At 36.1% G+C, this 18,182-nt stretch overlaps 1 protein-coding gene across 1 annotated transcript in view; it reads left to right on the top strand.

Annotated features, from left to right (window-relative positions):
* The window catches only part of NEBL (nebulette), a 138,130-nt gene that overhangs the window by 97,878 nt on the left and 22,070 nt on the right, over positions 1 to 18,182 (top strand). Inside the window, 6 exon segments of the mRNA XM_032683620.1 lie at positions 156 to 248; positions 2,197 to 2,289; positions 4,459 to 4,563; positions 5,670 to 5,841; positions 10,317 to 10,409; positions 11,368 to 11,496. Of these exon segments, the coding sequence (XP_032539511.1) occupies positions 156 to 248; positions 2,197 to 2,289; positions 4,459 to 4,563; positions 5,670 to 5,841; positions 10,317 to 10,409; positions 11,368 to 11,496 (685 nt within the window).

The following is an 18,182-nucleotide window of genomic DNA, read 5'->3' as shown; positions in this document are numbered from 1 at the left end:
GTGAGTACTAAGTATTGTGTGGAAAGATGTGGGCAATTATTAAGGGATGGTATTTTCCATCCAAATGCAGTGTGTTCTTTAATGATGCCTAACACACTGTTGTATTTCTATTACTCAGAAGTCTCTGTTGTAATATGTTCTGAAATGTTTGCCAGGTTCAATACAAAGAACAGCTCTGCAAAGCTACACCTGTGAGTGTCACCCCTGAGATGGAGAGAGTCAAGAGGAATCAAGAGAATGTCAGCATGGGAAGTTGCTCTTGTTTAATCCTTTGCATAATTTTTGAGCTCACAGGATAAGTACAGAATTCTGCCTCCAGAAGCTATGCCTTTTCTCTAGTTAGGGGGAAACTGATGTATTATAATGTATTGGGATTCAAGTAATAGAATTACTTGAATTCAAGTAATGGAATTACTTGAAAACCCTCTTTTAGGAAACAACTGTGAAAAGGCATTGCTTCGTTTGGGAAATGGCACATGAAGAAACACATATTTGATTAAAGAAATGGCTGCAATCCTTTGAGATCCTTGAGATGCTGTTCTCTGTCTTGGATATTTACAGAAAATCTTGACCAATTTTTTTTTTTTTTAACAGAATATCTCTTTCTAGATCTGTTTTACTTTGCTTTATAAAAAATTAGTACAGTTGTACTCAAACTTCTACTCTCTTACCTATCTCATTCTGGTTCTTCAGTAACCTTTCTATAAGAGTTTAGTATTTAAGGCGGCAAGGACTTTTGAAGTGTGCTACTGCCTTCCTATACGGATGAAATTGTACCCTGTTAATGAGTCTTTGAGAGACCAGCTGTTCTCCTCACTGGGAGCTGCCATCAGCAGCTGTATTTAATGAGTCTACAAATAGCTACAGTGTTTCCCTGGAGTGTTTTCTGCCGCATTCACCGGAATTAATTTTGAGTCACAATTCTCAAGAATTCTGTCTCTCGAAGTTAAATCCTGGATTTTTTTTTTTTTTTTATAGATCTAGGTCTTCTAAAATGTATTCTGTTCAAACAAACCTGTTTTCCCAAGTGATTCAAGCCAGTCTGTATAGTTTTCCTACTTACGTCATCATTTACTTTTCACCAATTTCTGTTTTATGCAAATTTCAATGGAAAGTTTAAATTATCTTCAGGTTACTGGAATAGCTTTGAATGAAGATTCTTAAATTTCAGCTACTTCTGGAAACATTAATTCTTGAATCAGTTTACCTTTAAAAATGTCAGTTTGCTAGTTTAAGACATTAATTTTTCAATTGGAATATATTAATGTGAACATAACAAAACTGTGTTGTGTTGGAAGACATGTATTGCTTGAGCAATACATGCATTACTGCCACAGAGCACTGCAGAATTATGAATATAATGTATCTGCACAGTTATCCTTATCACATGAACCAAAGAGCTTATTAAAAGAAAGTGTTGTATGGAAACATTAATTTTACAAAAAACTATACAGATTGGTATAAATCTCTTGCCAGAATCTCTTACTAAAAGTTTACTACATCTGACTTCCCAGCATTTGGGCCAGGGTTAACATAGACTGATTGGTCCATCAATGCCACATCTTATCTTTTATCCACTTTAGATGCTGATCTGGCCTTGGGTGTGCATTTGGTTAATGCATCATTGCTACAAGTGTGTTTTGTTAAAAAGTGATAAAGGGGATATTCCTACAGTACAGTTAAATAAATGCATGGTGCAATTTATGCTGGATTCAGTTGTCTGATGTATTGCACTCTCTGTGCTTAATCACCTTTGAATACGTAGAGTATAAAATTTAGAACATAGACGGAAACCTTATGGAGTTGCTGAGTCTTGACAAGTATACATTTGCAGTGGACCTTGCTGAAATTCAGTTTTTCATTGCTCTGCTTGACTTTACTTCATTATTTGTGGCCTAACCCCTTTCCAAATATGAGATATGTCTCTGTACATCCAAGGACCAGTAAACGTGAGGATGTTGTGTGCATATGTTTATATATATCCACAGAAATACATTAATAAGCACCCTATACAGAAAAAAAATATCAAGGTTATATTTCGAAAATCAAGTTTTATAAACTTTAATAAACCTCAAATGCATTTTAGCTTTTCAGTTATTTCCTGGATGACTTTTTATATCATATATTTTAATGTAAAACAATGAGATATTGCTTTAGCTGAAACAGTATGTACCATTTTATTCTGTTAAATAATAGGTTCACTACAGAGAGCAGCCTGGTAAAGCTACTGCTGTGAGTGTCACTCCTGAGATAGAGAGAGTCAGGAAGAATCAAGATAACATCAGCTCGGCAAGTTGTTTGAATCATTTTGTCATTTAGATTTTCAGTCATTGTGGAATGTGGATATGCTTTTCCATTTACATTTGACATGTCAAGGGAATTTAACTGCATCATATTCAGACTTGCCTGATTATTTTTGCAAAATAGTAAGTGTTTGTGTTGGTGCCAGTAGTTCCCATGGCGAGAGTAACTAGAGGTCAGTCATTCTTTCAAGAATCTTTGTCTCTTGTTACCGAATTTTCATTGCTAGATTACAGGAGTGAGTTGTGGTAAAGAACAAAGGAAATGAGAATTTAACTTCAGTGCAAATTTCTTGGGTTTTTTTTTCGCAATTCAGAGCATGGAAAAACATTCATGCTACTCTGTGACGTGCCATCTATGTTAGAGCTGAGTAGTCCTAAATATGTCCCATTGCTAAATACTAAAGAGTAAAATAATATATATTTCTTGGCTTTTATGATAATAAAATTTAATTGCCACTACAGTGGCGTAAGAAACAGGAGGCAATTCTATTAAAGGAGCAATGAAGAAGTCAAAACAGCATGATAAAGTAAAGGATCAGACTAGTTTTGTTACAGTTTGTGTCCTCAACACTGAAACAGCATCAGTAACAAAGCTGTTGCAGATGGTAAACAGAAGAGGTTTCATGCAGAATCACTGTGTCAAGGTGGCAGAAGAGAACTAGAAGTAGTGAACACTTTAGAACTGAGTGTAGGAGTGAAAAGGAAAGTATGTTGGATTTGTCAGAAGATTTGTCAAAGGACAAAGGAACAGAATCTAACATTGTAACTACACATATCTTAACTACTTTCTGAAAATGCTCGTGAATATTTACCAAAATCAATTAGTTTTGAGGTACATAGTTAAAAATAAGAGGAAAACTTCACAAAAATTCTAGACTTTAAATTATTTTTTAATTTTTGAAAATGAAATGCTTTTTGCCAAGTGACTCCTTCAATTTGTTTCTCAAGCATTACAAGGATAAATACTCCTCTATGTTAATGAGCATGATGAAAACCAAACTATGTTGGCTGTAATTATTCTATCCAGAAAATGCCTTATATTCAAAAGCATATGTAGCTGAATATATTTTCTAAAAGAATTTACTGTTTAATTCAGAAGTGTTTGAAGAATATGAAGTACCATATATTTTTGTTTCTCTGTACATTACTTCAAACTGACCTGTGAAACAGACAAGAGTCATATTTTCATAGGTATGTTTTCTTTGCTAATATGTAATCTTAAGGAGAGTCAGACAGTTTCAATACATGGTTTCTCTCATCACAAATGTGTGTTGAAATAGATTTGCACAACACATTTTAGAAGTAACACTGTGTGAATACGCAGGTAAATCTAAAATATTTACTAACACTCAATGCACAGGTTACAATGTGATGTAGGAGCTAAGAGAGGTCATTGGCAGAAGAATTCAACAAGCTAGAAGAAACTGTAAGAGTACTCATTCCAGAACCAATAAGTAGGACCAAATACTTTTACTATTTTAGAACTACTAGTCTGTAAAAAGCTACAAAATAAGCTAAACAGCAGAAATGTGACATAGGAGGTTCTGTACTTACTGATGCACAAAACACAGAGCCTGAATATTCTTTTTGGAAACAGTACATTCAGATTTTTCCCAGACATGTTGCTTTTGTGCTGCTAGTAAAGACTAGCTATTGAACAGGAGCAAGAAGGCTTCCAAAGGATTAATCCACTTGTAAGAGTTGATTCGCGTGGATTCTCAGGTAATCCCATCCTGGAAGCAGACTGAGGACAGGCTCTGGGTCTGTCTGGGTAGCAAGAAGGTAGCTTATCATCAGCCATACAAATATGTTTTAAAGATGTCCAAGTCACAGTGGTGTTTTCTTATTATTTGTCTTATTTTTCAGTTGATGAATTAATTATTTCGCTTATGTAATTTAAACAGTCATGAATTTCAGCTTTTGGATAAATACTTTCTTTTGAGTAAGTGATTGATGGAGTAAATGTGCCTTTTGACCTTACAAATATACTAGCTCATCTGTATCTCCCTTGTGAAATAGCCTACTACCAAATGAGTGTAAGGAGAGAAACTGTTAGCATTGTAATCTGGAAAGGGTACTATTGTATGGTGTGATTGTCACCATCCTTTCTAGTGTAAAGAAAAAATTCATGTGTGCTGTTGTTCCTGTTTTGCAGGTCAAGTACAGCAGTGATCAGAGGCAGATGAAAGGTAGACGTAGTGTGCTTCTAGACACACCTGAGCTAAGACATGTCAAAGAAACTCAAAACAACATCTCAATGGTAGGGTACTTTCTTCCTATAACTAGAGCATACTAAGGAATGGCACTTGACTTCCACTGGATTTTGCCTTCCATTAATATAGGTAACTAATGGAATTCTCTCAAGTATGGAAGGAATATTTTCTTCCTATGCCTGTAGAGGGAGTGTTTTCTAACTGCATATGACTGTAATGAACATTTTCAAAATACTAATAAACAGTTTTCTAACAGTTAAATGTCTGTTTGTTCTTTTGTTTTTCTTTTTTTCCTTAAAAATGTACACACCTCATTTGAGCATAACAATTTCACTGGATTAGGTGACACACTTCACCTTGTGTCTGTGCACGTTCCTGGTTTCTGTGTGACTTTGGTTCTTGGAATGAGTTGTTTTGTGTGCATTGGCTTGTGTGAGAATGTTTATCAATTTAAATCTTTGATGATTAAGATTATTTAAAAAGTAAATATGCATAATCAGCAATACTACCTTTATAACTCTTACTAATACAGGGGTTTTGTTCCAACACTTGGTGCTGTAATGCTTTCTACTCTAATGTCGTTGTTTTTAATTTTTTTTTCTTTGAAAATCAGGCTGTTGTTCTTTCTAAAAACCTATGTTTAAAGCCAGCTGGCATATGATAAAACAAAAGAGAAAAGAAATACCTTTCTGATGAAGCTGTGCATGTAGTCAAAATTCTCAGTGAATGAAAATGTTTGAGTTCTTTAGAACTACTACTTCTGGAACATTTTTACTGACAGATGTAGTTGTCTCCATCAGTAGAGAACTATCTTATTTTAGAGAAGAAGGGAATGGACCAGATGACCTCCTGAGGGTAGGGTTTTTTTGTCCCTTCTGACTGTAAGATGATGCTTTGCAGCTTGAGCTAATGCCTAATTTAGTGTCAATAGAAAAGAAAAGCAACATTGATAATAAAATATCAGGAAATCAAGTTAGGGTGATAGAAAAGACTTGGCTGGCCATCCAGTCTGTCTCATGTATACCAATTCTATTATGGTGCAAAGTGAAAGAATAGAAGTGCCTCATAAAACAAACATATACATTCCTGCATGGAATAACCATTTGCTGTCAATTACAGCTTAGGGAAAAATGTAATTCTTATTTTTTCCTAGGTAAAATACCATGAAGATTTTGAGAAGACAAAGGGCAGAGGCTTCACCCCAGTGGTAGATGATCCTATAACAGAGCGTGTACGGAAGAACACCCAAATTGTGAGTGATGCAGCGTATAAAGGTGTGCATCCACATATTGTTGAAATGGATAGAAGACCTGGAATAATTGTTGGTAAGTTGTTAAATAGTGTTGCTATTGAAAGCACTGAGGGAAGATAAAAGCCTCTGCTTGGGTTCTCCAGATTTCTTTTTCACTCTTTTCTCAGCATGAAACTTGTGGTTGAACCACTGGTTCCATGTCAGCTTCTAGTGAAGTAATAATGGGAATGGATGGGAGATACATTATCATTTGCTCTGTATTTTTTTTTTTTATATGGATAGTCTGCTATTACTTTGAATTTGAATTTTGACTCTATAAGGAAAGCAAAAATATATGCAGTAATCTTAATTTTGCACAGAAGAAAGATTATTAAAATTGTGATTCTCCAAGATATCAATGTTTAAATGTTGCAGGCCTGTTTGAAATTTCCCCTTCTGTCAGTTAGTAATTTCTGCAGAGGTATCCATTTACCTTTTCTTTTAGAATTTCACAGAGCTTTAAAAATATCTCAAGGTGTAATTCATCAATTACTCATTAGGTCTCTGGTAAGCCAAGAAGCCGTGTTCTGAAGTGATGTTTTAAAAGGTGGTGCAAGATATGATCAGGTGTTCAAGGGTAGAATACAGATTAGATTTGTATGTAAAGACAAGATATTGCATTAAGATGTTTTTTGGGATATTCATAATGAATATGAACTCTATTTAAAAATTAAAGTGAATATTTGGAATGGATTAAAAGTTAGCAGGCCTGCTATGGCAAAGGAAATGGCATCCTGACTTTCTTTTTTCTCATTTCCTTTTCTTTTGGTGTGTCCCTTTTCTCTTTTTCTTTGTTTCACAGCCATGTAGACCCCAGAGGATCTATATACAAAAAACCATGCTGAGATAACACTCTAAAATCCTTCATACATAGTAATAACAGCAAAGTTGAGTTTACCTTGCAAAACCCAGAGAAACTGCAGGTGAAATGTTCTAATTGGCAGGTCATATAGTCCATCCTCCTGCCTGAAGCAAGGTTAGCTATATCATTCCTGGCAAACGCTTTTTGGTCTTTTCCTTAAAAAGTCTCCAAATACTCTCCCCCATAGCTAGAAGTGGTGCAGCCAAAGAGAGAAAATCTCCTGCAAAACTGCAGTGTAATATGCAGTTTTCAATATGCTGTTTAGTGCATGCTTCAAACCTCCTACTCTATCCTGCATTGCAGGTATGCTGTAGTCCTGTGTAAGAATTGTGTGCGATCCGATGCTCAACAGTTGAAGGCTTGCTAACACAAGTATATTGGGATTAAGAACATCCCTGAGATAAATTCTTGAGCTGTAACTGAAATACTAGTACTATTTATCACCTTAAAATACTCCAGTATCAAAACACACAGAAATTCTTAATCCCCCATGCCTGCCAAACAGTAAAAATAGTACAATTATTTAAAGGAAAAAGTCTGTGACAAACAAAAAGCTAATGCTTTTTCAGAGAACTGCAATTATAATATCTACTTGTTTAAAAAGAAGCAGTGAGCTCCTTGCTCATGGAATGTCCTTGGCAGCTCAAAAAAACCTGCAAACTGAAAAACACAACTATGACTCTTGTGAGTTTTCTTCCTAGCTGATAATTGTTCATCCAGTTAGTACCTCTGTACCTAGAGTGCCTCTGATTGATTTTTAATGTATTATTGGTGAAGCTGTAACAATTTTTCAAATGCTTGATTGCTGAAGTTAGTGTCTTGGCTTTGGCAAATAGGCACTAGTTTTAAATCATGCTAAAGCTGTTCTAAGTCCATCAAGATAAACTGATGTAACTGAGCTTTGGATCTGTTACTGAAGAGGATCCACAATTCTCACATGAATATAAAGATATTTTAAAATGGCAAAAGTAACCAGGAAGTTAAAATTTATTTGTGTTATAAATTGCCAAGATTCTGATTCTATGTACGTTATTTCAGGTTACAGAGATGGATCAAATCAATCCAAATCAATGGCTGTTGCACTGGTGCTGCCATGAAGCCATACTTACTACATTTTTTACTTACTAAGGCATGCAAACAGGAAAAGTTGGGCATTCACCAATTCCCCCAGCCCTCTCATACCTGTCAGTGCTTTATGTAGTTGCGTAATTTATCACCATTAGGACTAACACATAGTTTATCAAAAGATTTTGTGTTGGCTTTAATTCATCTTGGCAGGAAGGAGTTAGCCCTACACCTCACCTTATGGGAGTTGCAGTAGATAACATATAATGTGCATACACTGAATGTATTCTAAAGCTGTGGGATTTATTTTATTAGCTTTGTCTGTTCTTTCCATTGCATCTAGGCTATTAATCATTTGAAACATGACATATTTGGGGTCCTCACAGTCCTACTTTACCTATCAACCCGTTATTTATCTTGCTACCACTCAAACCAGCAAAAGAACAAAGTTGCAATGACAATTTTTTTCCTACTTGAAATGCATTGAGTAAATGTTTCAGACAGATCTGCCCAAGAAGAAAACCCCAGTAAAAAGGTGTGATCTTGTAGATTTGTGCTTTGACTGATTTTGTATTTTACATCAAGGTTTTATTTGAAACTGGTGTGAAGAGATAAATAATTATTTTATTTTAGAATAGCAGATATCATAGAATCATTTAGATTGGAAAAGAACTTTAGGATCATCAATTCCAACAATTAACCCAGCACTGCCAAGCCCACAACTAAATCATGTTCCCAAGCACAACTAAATCATGTTCATGTCAGCACATTTTTAAATATCTCCAGGGATGGTGACTCAACCACTTCCCTGGGCAGCCTGTTCCTGTGCTTGATAATCTGTTTGGTGAAGAATTTTTTTCTAATATCCAATCTAAAGCTCCTGTGGAACAACTTAAGGCCATTTTCTCTCATGCTGTCACTTGTTACCTGGGAGAAGTGACCTACTCCCGCCTTGCTACAGTCTCCTTTCAGGTAGTTGTAGAGAGTGGTAAGGTCTCCCTTGAGCCTCCGTTTCTCTAGGTTGAACACCCCCAGCTTCCTCAGCTGTTTCTCATCAGACTTGTGCTCCAGACCCTTCACTGACTTTGTTGCCCTTCTCTGCACTTCCATGACCTTCTTGTAGTGAGGGGCCCAAAACTGAACATGGTTCTCAAGGTGTGGCCTCATCAGTGCCCAGTACAGAGGGACAATCACTGCCCTGGTCCTGCTGGCCACACTACTTTTGATACAGACCGAGATGCCACTGACCTTCTTGGCCACCTGGGCACTGCTGGCTCATGTTCAGCCACTGTTGACCAGCACCCCCAGATCTTTTTCCACTGGGCAGCTTTCCAGCCACTCTTCCCCCAGCCTGTAGCGCTGCATGGAGATACTGTGACTCGAGGGCAGGACCCAGCAGTTGGCCTTGTTGAACCTCTTATCACTGGCCTTGGCTCATCAAGCCAGCCTGTCCAGATCCCTCTGTAGAGACTTTCTGCCCTCAAGCATATGAACACTTCTGCCCGTATGAATTATATACATTAAATTGATGTGAGTAGATCAGGAATTTACACTGTACCTACCTCTGCATTTATTATAAGCCTCCTCTTAAGTTGTACAGTGCTGTAATTATTTGTTAAAAGTTTATTAAAATGTAGTTAAATCTATATTTGCTTTTCTGCTGTGATTTTAACTTAAAGTCTAATATGAAATTAATTAGTTCCTATGGACTCTTTTTTCTTTCAATATCCTGTTGAGATGTGATTTTGAGAGATCTTAATAACTTGGATATATGAAATAAACCTGAAGATCTTATGCGTACCACCATTATTGAACTCATACATTGAATTCCAGAAATGCTTTTCAGTAGTGGGGTAATGGATCAGCTCTGTGTCCCAGGAAACAGATATTTGGAAGACAGAGGAAATTGCTAGTTAAGATCAGGAATGGGCTTCATTTTACCCATCTGTTTGTCTGCAAGGTAGATTTCTACAGCTGAATTTGTCACTTAGACCATTTTTTATATTAATTAAGAAAGATGGATACTTTTGAATTTATATAAATTGAGCAATTAGTAGAAATTTATTTTGGATAAGATGAACTGTGCCTCTAATTCTGCTTGTTAGGCTGACATGATCTCTCCTGTATACAAAGGAGGGTCTGTAGTGTCTCTGTCAACTGTATACTGCCAACTCTGAGTTTTAGAGATATATACTGCAGCATCTCCATGGAGTAAGGGTGCTGTTGGTGAACTGTGAAAATATCCTTGTAGCTCTGATTCTTTTGGTTCTACTACTGGTAAAGAGCTCTGGTTTGTGATACTTAACTTGTTTCCATTTATTTAGACTTAAGAAAATACTATGGTCATGTTTAGAAAATGGAAATAAATTGGGAGCAAAAGTCTCCTTAAAGTAGTGTCAAAGTTTAAAATGAATACACTAAGTTCTTTTAAGCAGGAAATTAATGCTTTCTGATATTTTCATGTGAATATCTAGATATTTTGGTTAATTTCTAGATGAAGAAAATTGATTGCTGATTGCTAAAGATCATTCCTTTCATGCTTGTTGTTTGTCTGTCTTATAATTTCTGTGCTTTGGAAAAAGATCTTAAAGTTTGGCGCACAGATCCTGGCTCCATCTTCGACATTGATCCTCTGGAGGACAATATTCAGTCTAGGAGTCTGCATATGCTTTCTGGTATTGCTTATATCCTGACTTTTCCACGCTCTTTCTGTTTTTGAAACTAAGTGATACAGTAAATTTTCAGGTCAATGTGCCAGCCATATGTTTTATAAGTATGCTTTCATATATATAACTGCAGTAGTTTAAAAGCAGTGTTTTATAGGAACTTCAGCTGTAATCACATGTGCAGATAAGAAATAGTGAAATAAATCTTATCCTAAACAAGTTATTCATGCCACTTACAAGAAGCCACTTAAAAAGCATTGACCTACTTTGTCCTCACTATAAGTAGAATTTTCCAATAGTTGGACCTTATAAAATTTCAGAGTTACAGAAAGTGGCCTATTTATGAAATTGGTTTTTTATGCATGTTTTGCTGATATGGAATACAATATTATGCTTTGTGCTATTATTTGCATCTCCAAGGCATTCATAATTTAAGGATAGATGGAAAAGGAGAGAAAGTAATATAATAACAGGTATCAATGTTTTGGCTTTACAAGTTTATGGATTTTTTTCCACCCTATAAGTGTTTCTTTTGAATGTTTAATTTTGCACATGGGTTTTCTTTGCTACTGATAGCGGAACTTTAAATATTCCTTTGAATAATATACAGAGGTATTTCCACATGCACTTGTATGCATGTTGGAATAAAGCAACATTTGGATTTTCCACTGGAAATTTTTATATGCTTCATCTTCATCCCTTTTCTTGTATCTCAATCCTACTTTCCATTTCCGCTATTCTTTTAAAGCAAAAAACAAGCTTAGTTGTATTAGATTCTGAAGCAAGCTTTGGAACTAGTGGTGCTCAAAATGGATACGAAATTGTGAAGAATTTACTTTTCTTTGATTTTAATAGCATCAGTGTATGAAAAGCAATGTTAGCAGTGGTGAGGTTTATGTTGTTGCTTGTCTTTGCACTTCTGTCATCTATTTACTGTGATATTCTTTATTTCTTTCTACCTTTGTAGAAAGAGCAAGCCGTTACAGTAAGCAGTATTTACGTTCTACCAGTTTGGGAGATTATAAATCAGATGGCTCTGACACGAACCCTACCTTTTCTTACTGCAGTGAGATAACAAGGCCTTCTGAGGAAGGAGGTACCCCTTATTCCCACCTTTTCTACTAATGACACTATTGCAGTGTGTTGAGACCACACAGACCTGTATTAACTCCGTCACCTTGCAAAGTTGCAAATAGAAATTGTGTAAGCTATTGCCTGATTGATGAAAAAAGCAAAGCAAGGTCTCAAAACTGCACAGTTTCTTGCATGCTATATTACTTTATTGTGAATTTTCTTTCACCTTTTTGGTAATGCTTTTGATCCAAAAGCTCTGTTAATTCCTAATTGCAGTACTTAAAAGAAGATGTGTTCTGTTTTTGCAAAACATATCTGAATCTGTTTTTTTTTTTTCTCTTAAATGACACAATGTAACTGAATGAAACACACCTCTAACCTGAGAAAAAAATTACCATGTATTTTCAGTGGGCAAATCAAATGTATCATAGTATTTTAGTGACTAAAGTACTTCTTCCCATATGCAAATATGCAGGTGCTTGTGGCTCTGTGTTTCCTTCCTAAAAAAAAGCCAAACCCAACAAATTTTATCAACTGTCTTCTTTCTCACACATGAAAGTTTTCTGCTCATCTCAGTGATCTGAGAATCAGGGTTAACATTCAGCTGCGAAGCTTATATAGTCTGTTATTGTTTAACATGGATTAGTATTAGAATACTTTGACAAACTGCATTGTTAGGTACAAAACCACATTGTGCATCTGGTTGATGCTATAGATTAGAAGAAAATTTATGAAAATGATGAATAAGGGTCTAGTCATCCTAGAGACATTACAGTATGTATTAGACTTGACTCATGAATTGTAACTATTTGGAAACATTGCATTCTAAACAGATAATTTTTAAAAATAGTGATTTCTACTTCTCAGTTGTGAAAGAAAGTCCATTGAGAAGGTTATCCAAAGGGTTACTAATATTTTTTTTAAGAAGGTGTTAGAGAAAAGATATTACTGCCATTTAGTTGCTTGGCATCTTTACCCATGCTTTTAGAAAATTTTAAGGCATCTTAATTGTAGAGTGCAGCTGTTTATGTTCTTCCACTCACTGGAGTAATATGTTATTGTAGTGGCTAGTGTTTATGGAATCTGCATTATGTTAGGTGCCATGTAAATACATACAAGCAGACCTGATTAAGAATGGGCGAGGAGGAAGGTATTCAGACTAAAGAACTGACTCTGAACAAAGAAAGAAACACACATCTGTGACAGAAATGTATTGCCTTGTATCATGTCTGACCATCTTTATTTGATATTTTAACTATATTCCCAGCTCTTTTAGTAGATGATAGCAATTATCCACATTATGCTGTTTTTTATGTCTCTTCCTGTAATGATGCAAAGTGGGCTTCACAGTCCAGTGCATATTGCCTGTCTGTAGCTGTTCTGATCTTTTTTTGTCACTATTCCAAGCCATTTTAACATTGCTTGGCCAGCTTGATTTGATTTTTACCATGTATTTTTTATTACTTGCCATATTGAGAATGGGAAATGGGCTTTATTTTCCCACTTGTTTTGGCACTAGTAAGCTTGTTTTTTGTGGCTCTACTTAAATCTATTGTTGTGGTGATGTGTTGAATAGATCCTTGCCAAGATCACCATATTTTAGCAAGAGATTGTTTCCGTTTTGACCCAGCTGGCTAGCCAGGGTTCAAACACTTGTAGACAGTTCCCATTGCTGGGGAGAAATAAATGCCAAAGCTAAGTAATTTGACATAATCCTAATGATTTAAAAGGAAATGCCATTTCTGTGAATGCAATAAGAAATAAACAGCAGAAAATAGCATCTTTGGTTGAAAATACCTACCTTTTTCATGGCAGTATCCCATCCAAAATGTCATTTAGCACACAGCTACAGGATGAGTTTGCCCGTGACCTTTATACAGTGTCTCTTATGGCATACTACAGTAAATGAGAATCAAATGCATTTTGCTGAAATTTCATGAGTGTTTCTCATGGAGTTTGTACTTTTAGTTCTAGCAGGGTTTCTCCATGACAATTGTTCAATCTGATGGCGTGCCAACATGAACGACGGTTGGAGATCTGTGACCAATTTTACAATCTCTGAGTGTCTCATCATCTTTCAGATATTTTCATGTTGTACAATTGCTAGTTTATCCTAGATACTTTTACCCGCATTTGACCCACAATTCAGGTCTTCCACTGCCACTGCTGATGGAATTGTTCCTTAACTACCTCTTCCCAGCCCTTAGCTGGGTCCCTGACTTTATAGCAGATGTTAAAAGCTTATTCAGATCTAAAGAACTCTCTCTTGTCTTTGGGGAATTTCGGTAACAATATCACAGGGAGGCTACTAACCTTGTTCATTGGAATTACTTCTTTCTGCTTGATTCCCTGACCGTTATTTTGGATCACGATGTTAAGCTGAGCCAAGTGCACCTCCCAGGGAGCTTTCTCTACCAAATCAGTAGATTTTCGCATGATGTAAGTCCAGGAAATTCCCTGTTCTCCCTTTTAGAGTATTGCAGGTAAAACTGATTAGGAAACAATAGTTAACACTTTCCAGCAAGCCTGATTCAGGTCATGAACTTTCATTTTAATATTATTTTAAAAATTACTTTTCAACTTTGTGTGTCTTTTTTACCGCTTCTTCCTGTGAGTGTTTTTCAAGGTTGAGCCTGACTGTATTACTTCATGGTATCACTGAGTTTTTTTGCCCTAGTAGGCAGAAGGTGTTGCTCTAGAGTTTCTCAGTCTGCCTAAATCCTTTGTAATTAGTTACTACAGGCAAAGATTACCTTTTTACCTGCAAGCCATTCTGTAGGACTTCGCAGAAACATATTTTTTTCAAAAAAAAAAAAATGGCTAGAGAGGAACAGAAGATAATGATTTCTCTCATTAAGTTCTGCTTTTAACCTTCGTGTCACAATTTCTCAGGCACAGAACTATTCACTTTTGGGAAGGTTTTTCAGATTATTTTCTTCAGAAAGAGAAGTTCAGATATATGGATGTCAGATTTATTTTTCTTTATAAAGACAGACCAGGCAGATTTTTTTCACAGAACACTACAAAAAAGCAGCAAAGTTCCTTTGCTTTCAATTCAGGTCTTTCTAGACAGCATTGTGTCTGGCAAATGTCTCAACTGTGGTGTTTTGAGGTGGTTTTTTTTAGTTTCTTTATAAAGTCCTGATTTTTCATGCAGTCTTATACACTGCTTTTCTCCCAGTTCTCTTCACACTCACTCTCTTGCTCCCCTTCCTTCCCTACCAGTAAAGTTCCATCCTACTCATTCACATTCAGCCCCCAGGAGAGAATGATTTGGTTCATATGGCTCAACACCTCTTCTAGTCTTGCACTTTGGACATTTGTATTTGTATTTCAACCATCTATTCAGGAAGAAGATGAATTTGTTTTACATGTAACTCCCGTTTACATATAGTTATGGAGTTTTTGGTGTCTGATGACAGAAAGGAACAGAGTTATCACCTGATTGAACTTCTTGTATTTATGGTCTCTGCAGTGTTTCTCAGAAGTCGTACTAAAGCATGTATTTTTATAAAGATTTCTTCTCCTTTTTTAAGGTCTCTATATCATATTAATCTTTAATACTTTCTTTTGCTAGAAACTTACTTCAGAAAGTGAAAAAACTTTTAGCTCACTCCCTCATAGGTTAAGACTATTTGTTTAGTTCCTCTAAAGTCAAGACTAAAAATGCTTAAAAGTAGCACAAGTTTGTAATATTGGAGACTTATTTTTAAAGGTTTGTTATTTTAGAACACTTTCTAAAAATATTCTTCACAGTAGTTCCGTCTGTGGAGACTGAGGAGGGAAAAGGACTTTTTAAAACTAGAGTGTTAATATGTGGGATGATGTAAGATAAGGAAATGAATTTGTGATGTATGATGTAGTGGCAGTGACAGAAACCAAGCTTACTTGCTCAGTTGCCACGTGTGTGCATATGTAGACAAAGAATGGCAAGATAAAGTGAAGGCTGCAAGTAAAACCTTTAGGGTTGATTAGTATTTTTCTTCAGACCCATTGTTTGTAGTCAGCAAAGAAATAAAATACTACAGCCAGAAGAAATTCTGTTTCTTTGTCAAGCAATTTAAGTCTTTGGGAGTGCAGAAATTTGTCCTTAAGGGAGTTGACCTCGTGTCTGTGGGGATCAATCAGCTACTATTCAAACAAATTCCAGGCTTTGCCATGGTGGCAGGGAAGGGTACATGTTTGTCTACTGCTAGAACAGAGAGTCCTGATAACTGACCAGATGGTAGCAGAGGAGCCCTGGCATGCTACCAGATCTACCATTTTTATCATTCACTTTTGCATTGGTCTTTGACACATTTTGAGATGAAGAATTCCTCTTAGTGTGTTGGAATGGGGAGACCCATCTGCACTAAAGAGTATCACTGTTATTCTCATTTCACTGTTATTTATTAATTCCTCCCCACCTTTCTTCCCCTCCCTCTCTCTCTCTCTCATTATGCAACAATTCCATTTCATTATATTTCAGTGAAAGTGTTTTCCTTAGCACTCCTCCTTTTGCGTTAGTCATCAAAGTCCTTTTATGCTGCTTTCCTTCAATCCTGTTTCAACTGAATAATGTTTTCATTTAACTTTCTAGTATTTTTCATTCTCTCAGTTTTTATTTTAATTATATATTAATGTATTATATCTCTGTGAGACTTTCTGTTTAGCTTTCCCTTGTTTTTCTTGGACTTAAATAACAAAGATTTTATTTAATATTACCAAGTTCTCCTTTCAGTCTGAAATGATCTTAGTGAACATTCTGCAATAGCTGAATTTAACTTTTTTTGTCCCTGATACACCCTTTTTTTCTTTCTAATTGAAACTTGCAAGGCTGATTTTCTCCTCTTTTGCATTTGACCTTTCCCTTTTTTGTCTTTTATTTCCTCTTAATTTCTAGTTTAAATGGTGTGCATCAGCATATAGATATGATATGTAAATTTTTTCCTTACCATATGTTCAGAATTATTCAGTGTAATAAAGCAACCCTTTATTCTCATTTTACGTTGTGTGTAGTCTGTAGATGGAGAAAAATAAGAGGTATCAGTTCATTTTCTGTTATGGGTATATTGTTACTCTGATGGGAAAAAAAACACATGAATTCTTGGTTATTTCCTAAGTCATCATCATATTATCTTAAAAGCTATATAGAAATTGGTCTGTAGGAAACAGAAATCAGGTTCACTGTACTCTCAAAAGCACATGTTATGTAGGAAACCTTAGTGGATATTACGACAGAATTTTCAAGTGCCTTTTGTTGCATTTTAAATACAAATGCTGAAATTTCTTGTATTTGGTTGGAGCCAGTGTGTTCCTGATTGGCTGCATGTATGCTATTTACGCTTGCCTCCTTCAGCCTAAGTTCTTCAGTTTGAGTTTGCTTGCTGCCACCAGACGAGTAGTGAGAATTAGCATAAAGATGCCTGGATCTGAGGTTTAAGGCCTTCCTTCCTTTATTTTAATGACAAGGGTATGCTGCTAACACTCAGGTCTCTCACTTTACCTTTGCATGGGAAGTGACCTTCTTTTATTCATACTAACAATCCAAATACACAAATATCAAGAAACCATGAAATTCCACTTATATTTTCCTGATCTCTTAATTTTGGTTATCAGCCTTAAAAGCAACCTGCAGATCGCTATGAGAAAACTGAAAATTTGTGTTACATACTTCATTGATACTACGTAACAAAAAAAGAAATCTAGAAAAGATTGGAGTGAACAACCTCTGAGGAATAAACATGACAAATGGGCATTGCTGGTAATTTGACTCCAAAATGTATGAAGACCGCAGAAAACACAATGGTCTAGTATCTTCCTTTAAGTTTTGAAGTCTTTATATAGCTTGGAGTGGAAGATTAATCAATAAGAAACAGTAAGTCCTTTCGTCTCTCTCCCTACTGGCGTGTCCTTCTTGTGTGATGTGAGCCTTCTGAAGAAGAAAGGCTCCAGAGCAGCTGAGCCTGCTCCCCTCCCTTCCTCCAAACTCTGGGGGTTATCTTTCCCCTTTCCTCACCGAGGCAGGAGCGTGTTGTAGGCCATTAGAAGAACTGCTCTTTGAACTGCAGTATGGACACAGCCCTGCAAAAAGCAAACATAGACTTTGTGTATTAATGTGTATCATTGTCAGCAGCCTTACACTGGGTACCAGCTCATGGAAAGGGCTTTTATTCTTCAGCCCAACATTGTCATTTTAAAGCATTAATTTCAGGGATGTCTCCTTCTTTCCCCCTAGCACACACCAATATGGACTCTTTTTGTAACATGGTTGTTTGTAGGATTTGCCTGAGGCTTTGACACCTACACATGCATATCACAGAAAATCCTAGAACAAGGAACTTTGCTGCTGCTTCTGCTCCTGGTTAGTCTAGTCAGAAGACAAACTAATGAGATGAAATGAAGAAAAAACCTCTTCTTTTTGCATGCTGGAACTGTAGAGATGTTCCCTAGTATGTGGGCCAAGGAGTCTCCTTGCATTGGGATAGTGCTAATAATCTTCTCCTGTGCAAAGATGGAAGAAGAACAGGAAAGGAAACCGGATTTGCTTCCCTTCCTTGGTCTGTCCTTTCCATGAAGTTTTATGAAAATCCCTCAGATTTTGAGGTCAGGACAAATAACCATTAGTAAAAGACAAGTTAAAGGAAAAAAGAAGGAATAATACCTGAATGCTCTTTATACTGGAATAGAGAGATCTGTCTTCTATCTCCAGGTGCAGCTGGCAGGAAT

Source organism: Chiroxiphia lanceolata, chromosome 1 (genome assembly GCF_009829145.1).
Source record: "Chiroxiphia lanceolata isolate bChiLan1 chromosome 1, bChiLan1.pri, whole genome shotgun sequence".
Taxonomy (NCBI): Eukaryota; Metazoa; Chordata; class Aves; order Passeriformes; family Pipridae; genus Chiroxiphia; species Chiroxiphia lanceolata.
Note: the sequence above shows the minus strand (reverse complement) of the source record. Positions and strands in the feature narration are given on the sequence as shown.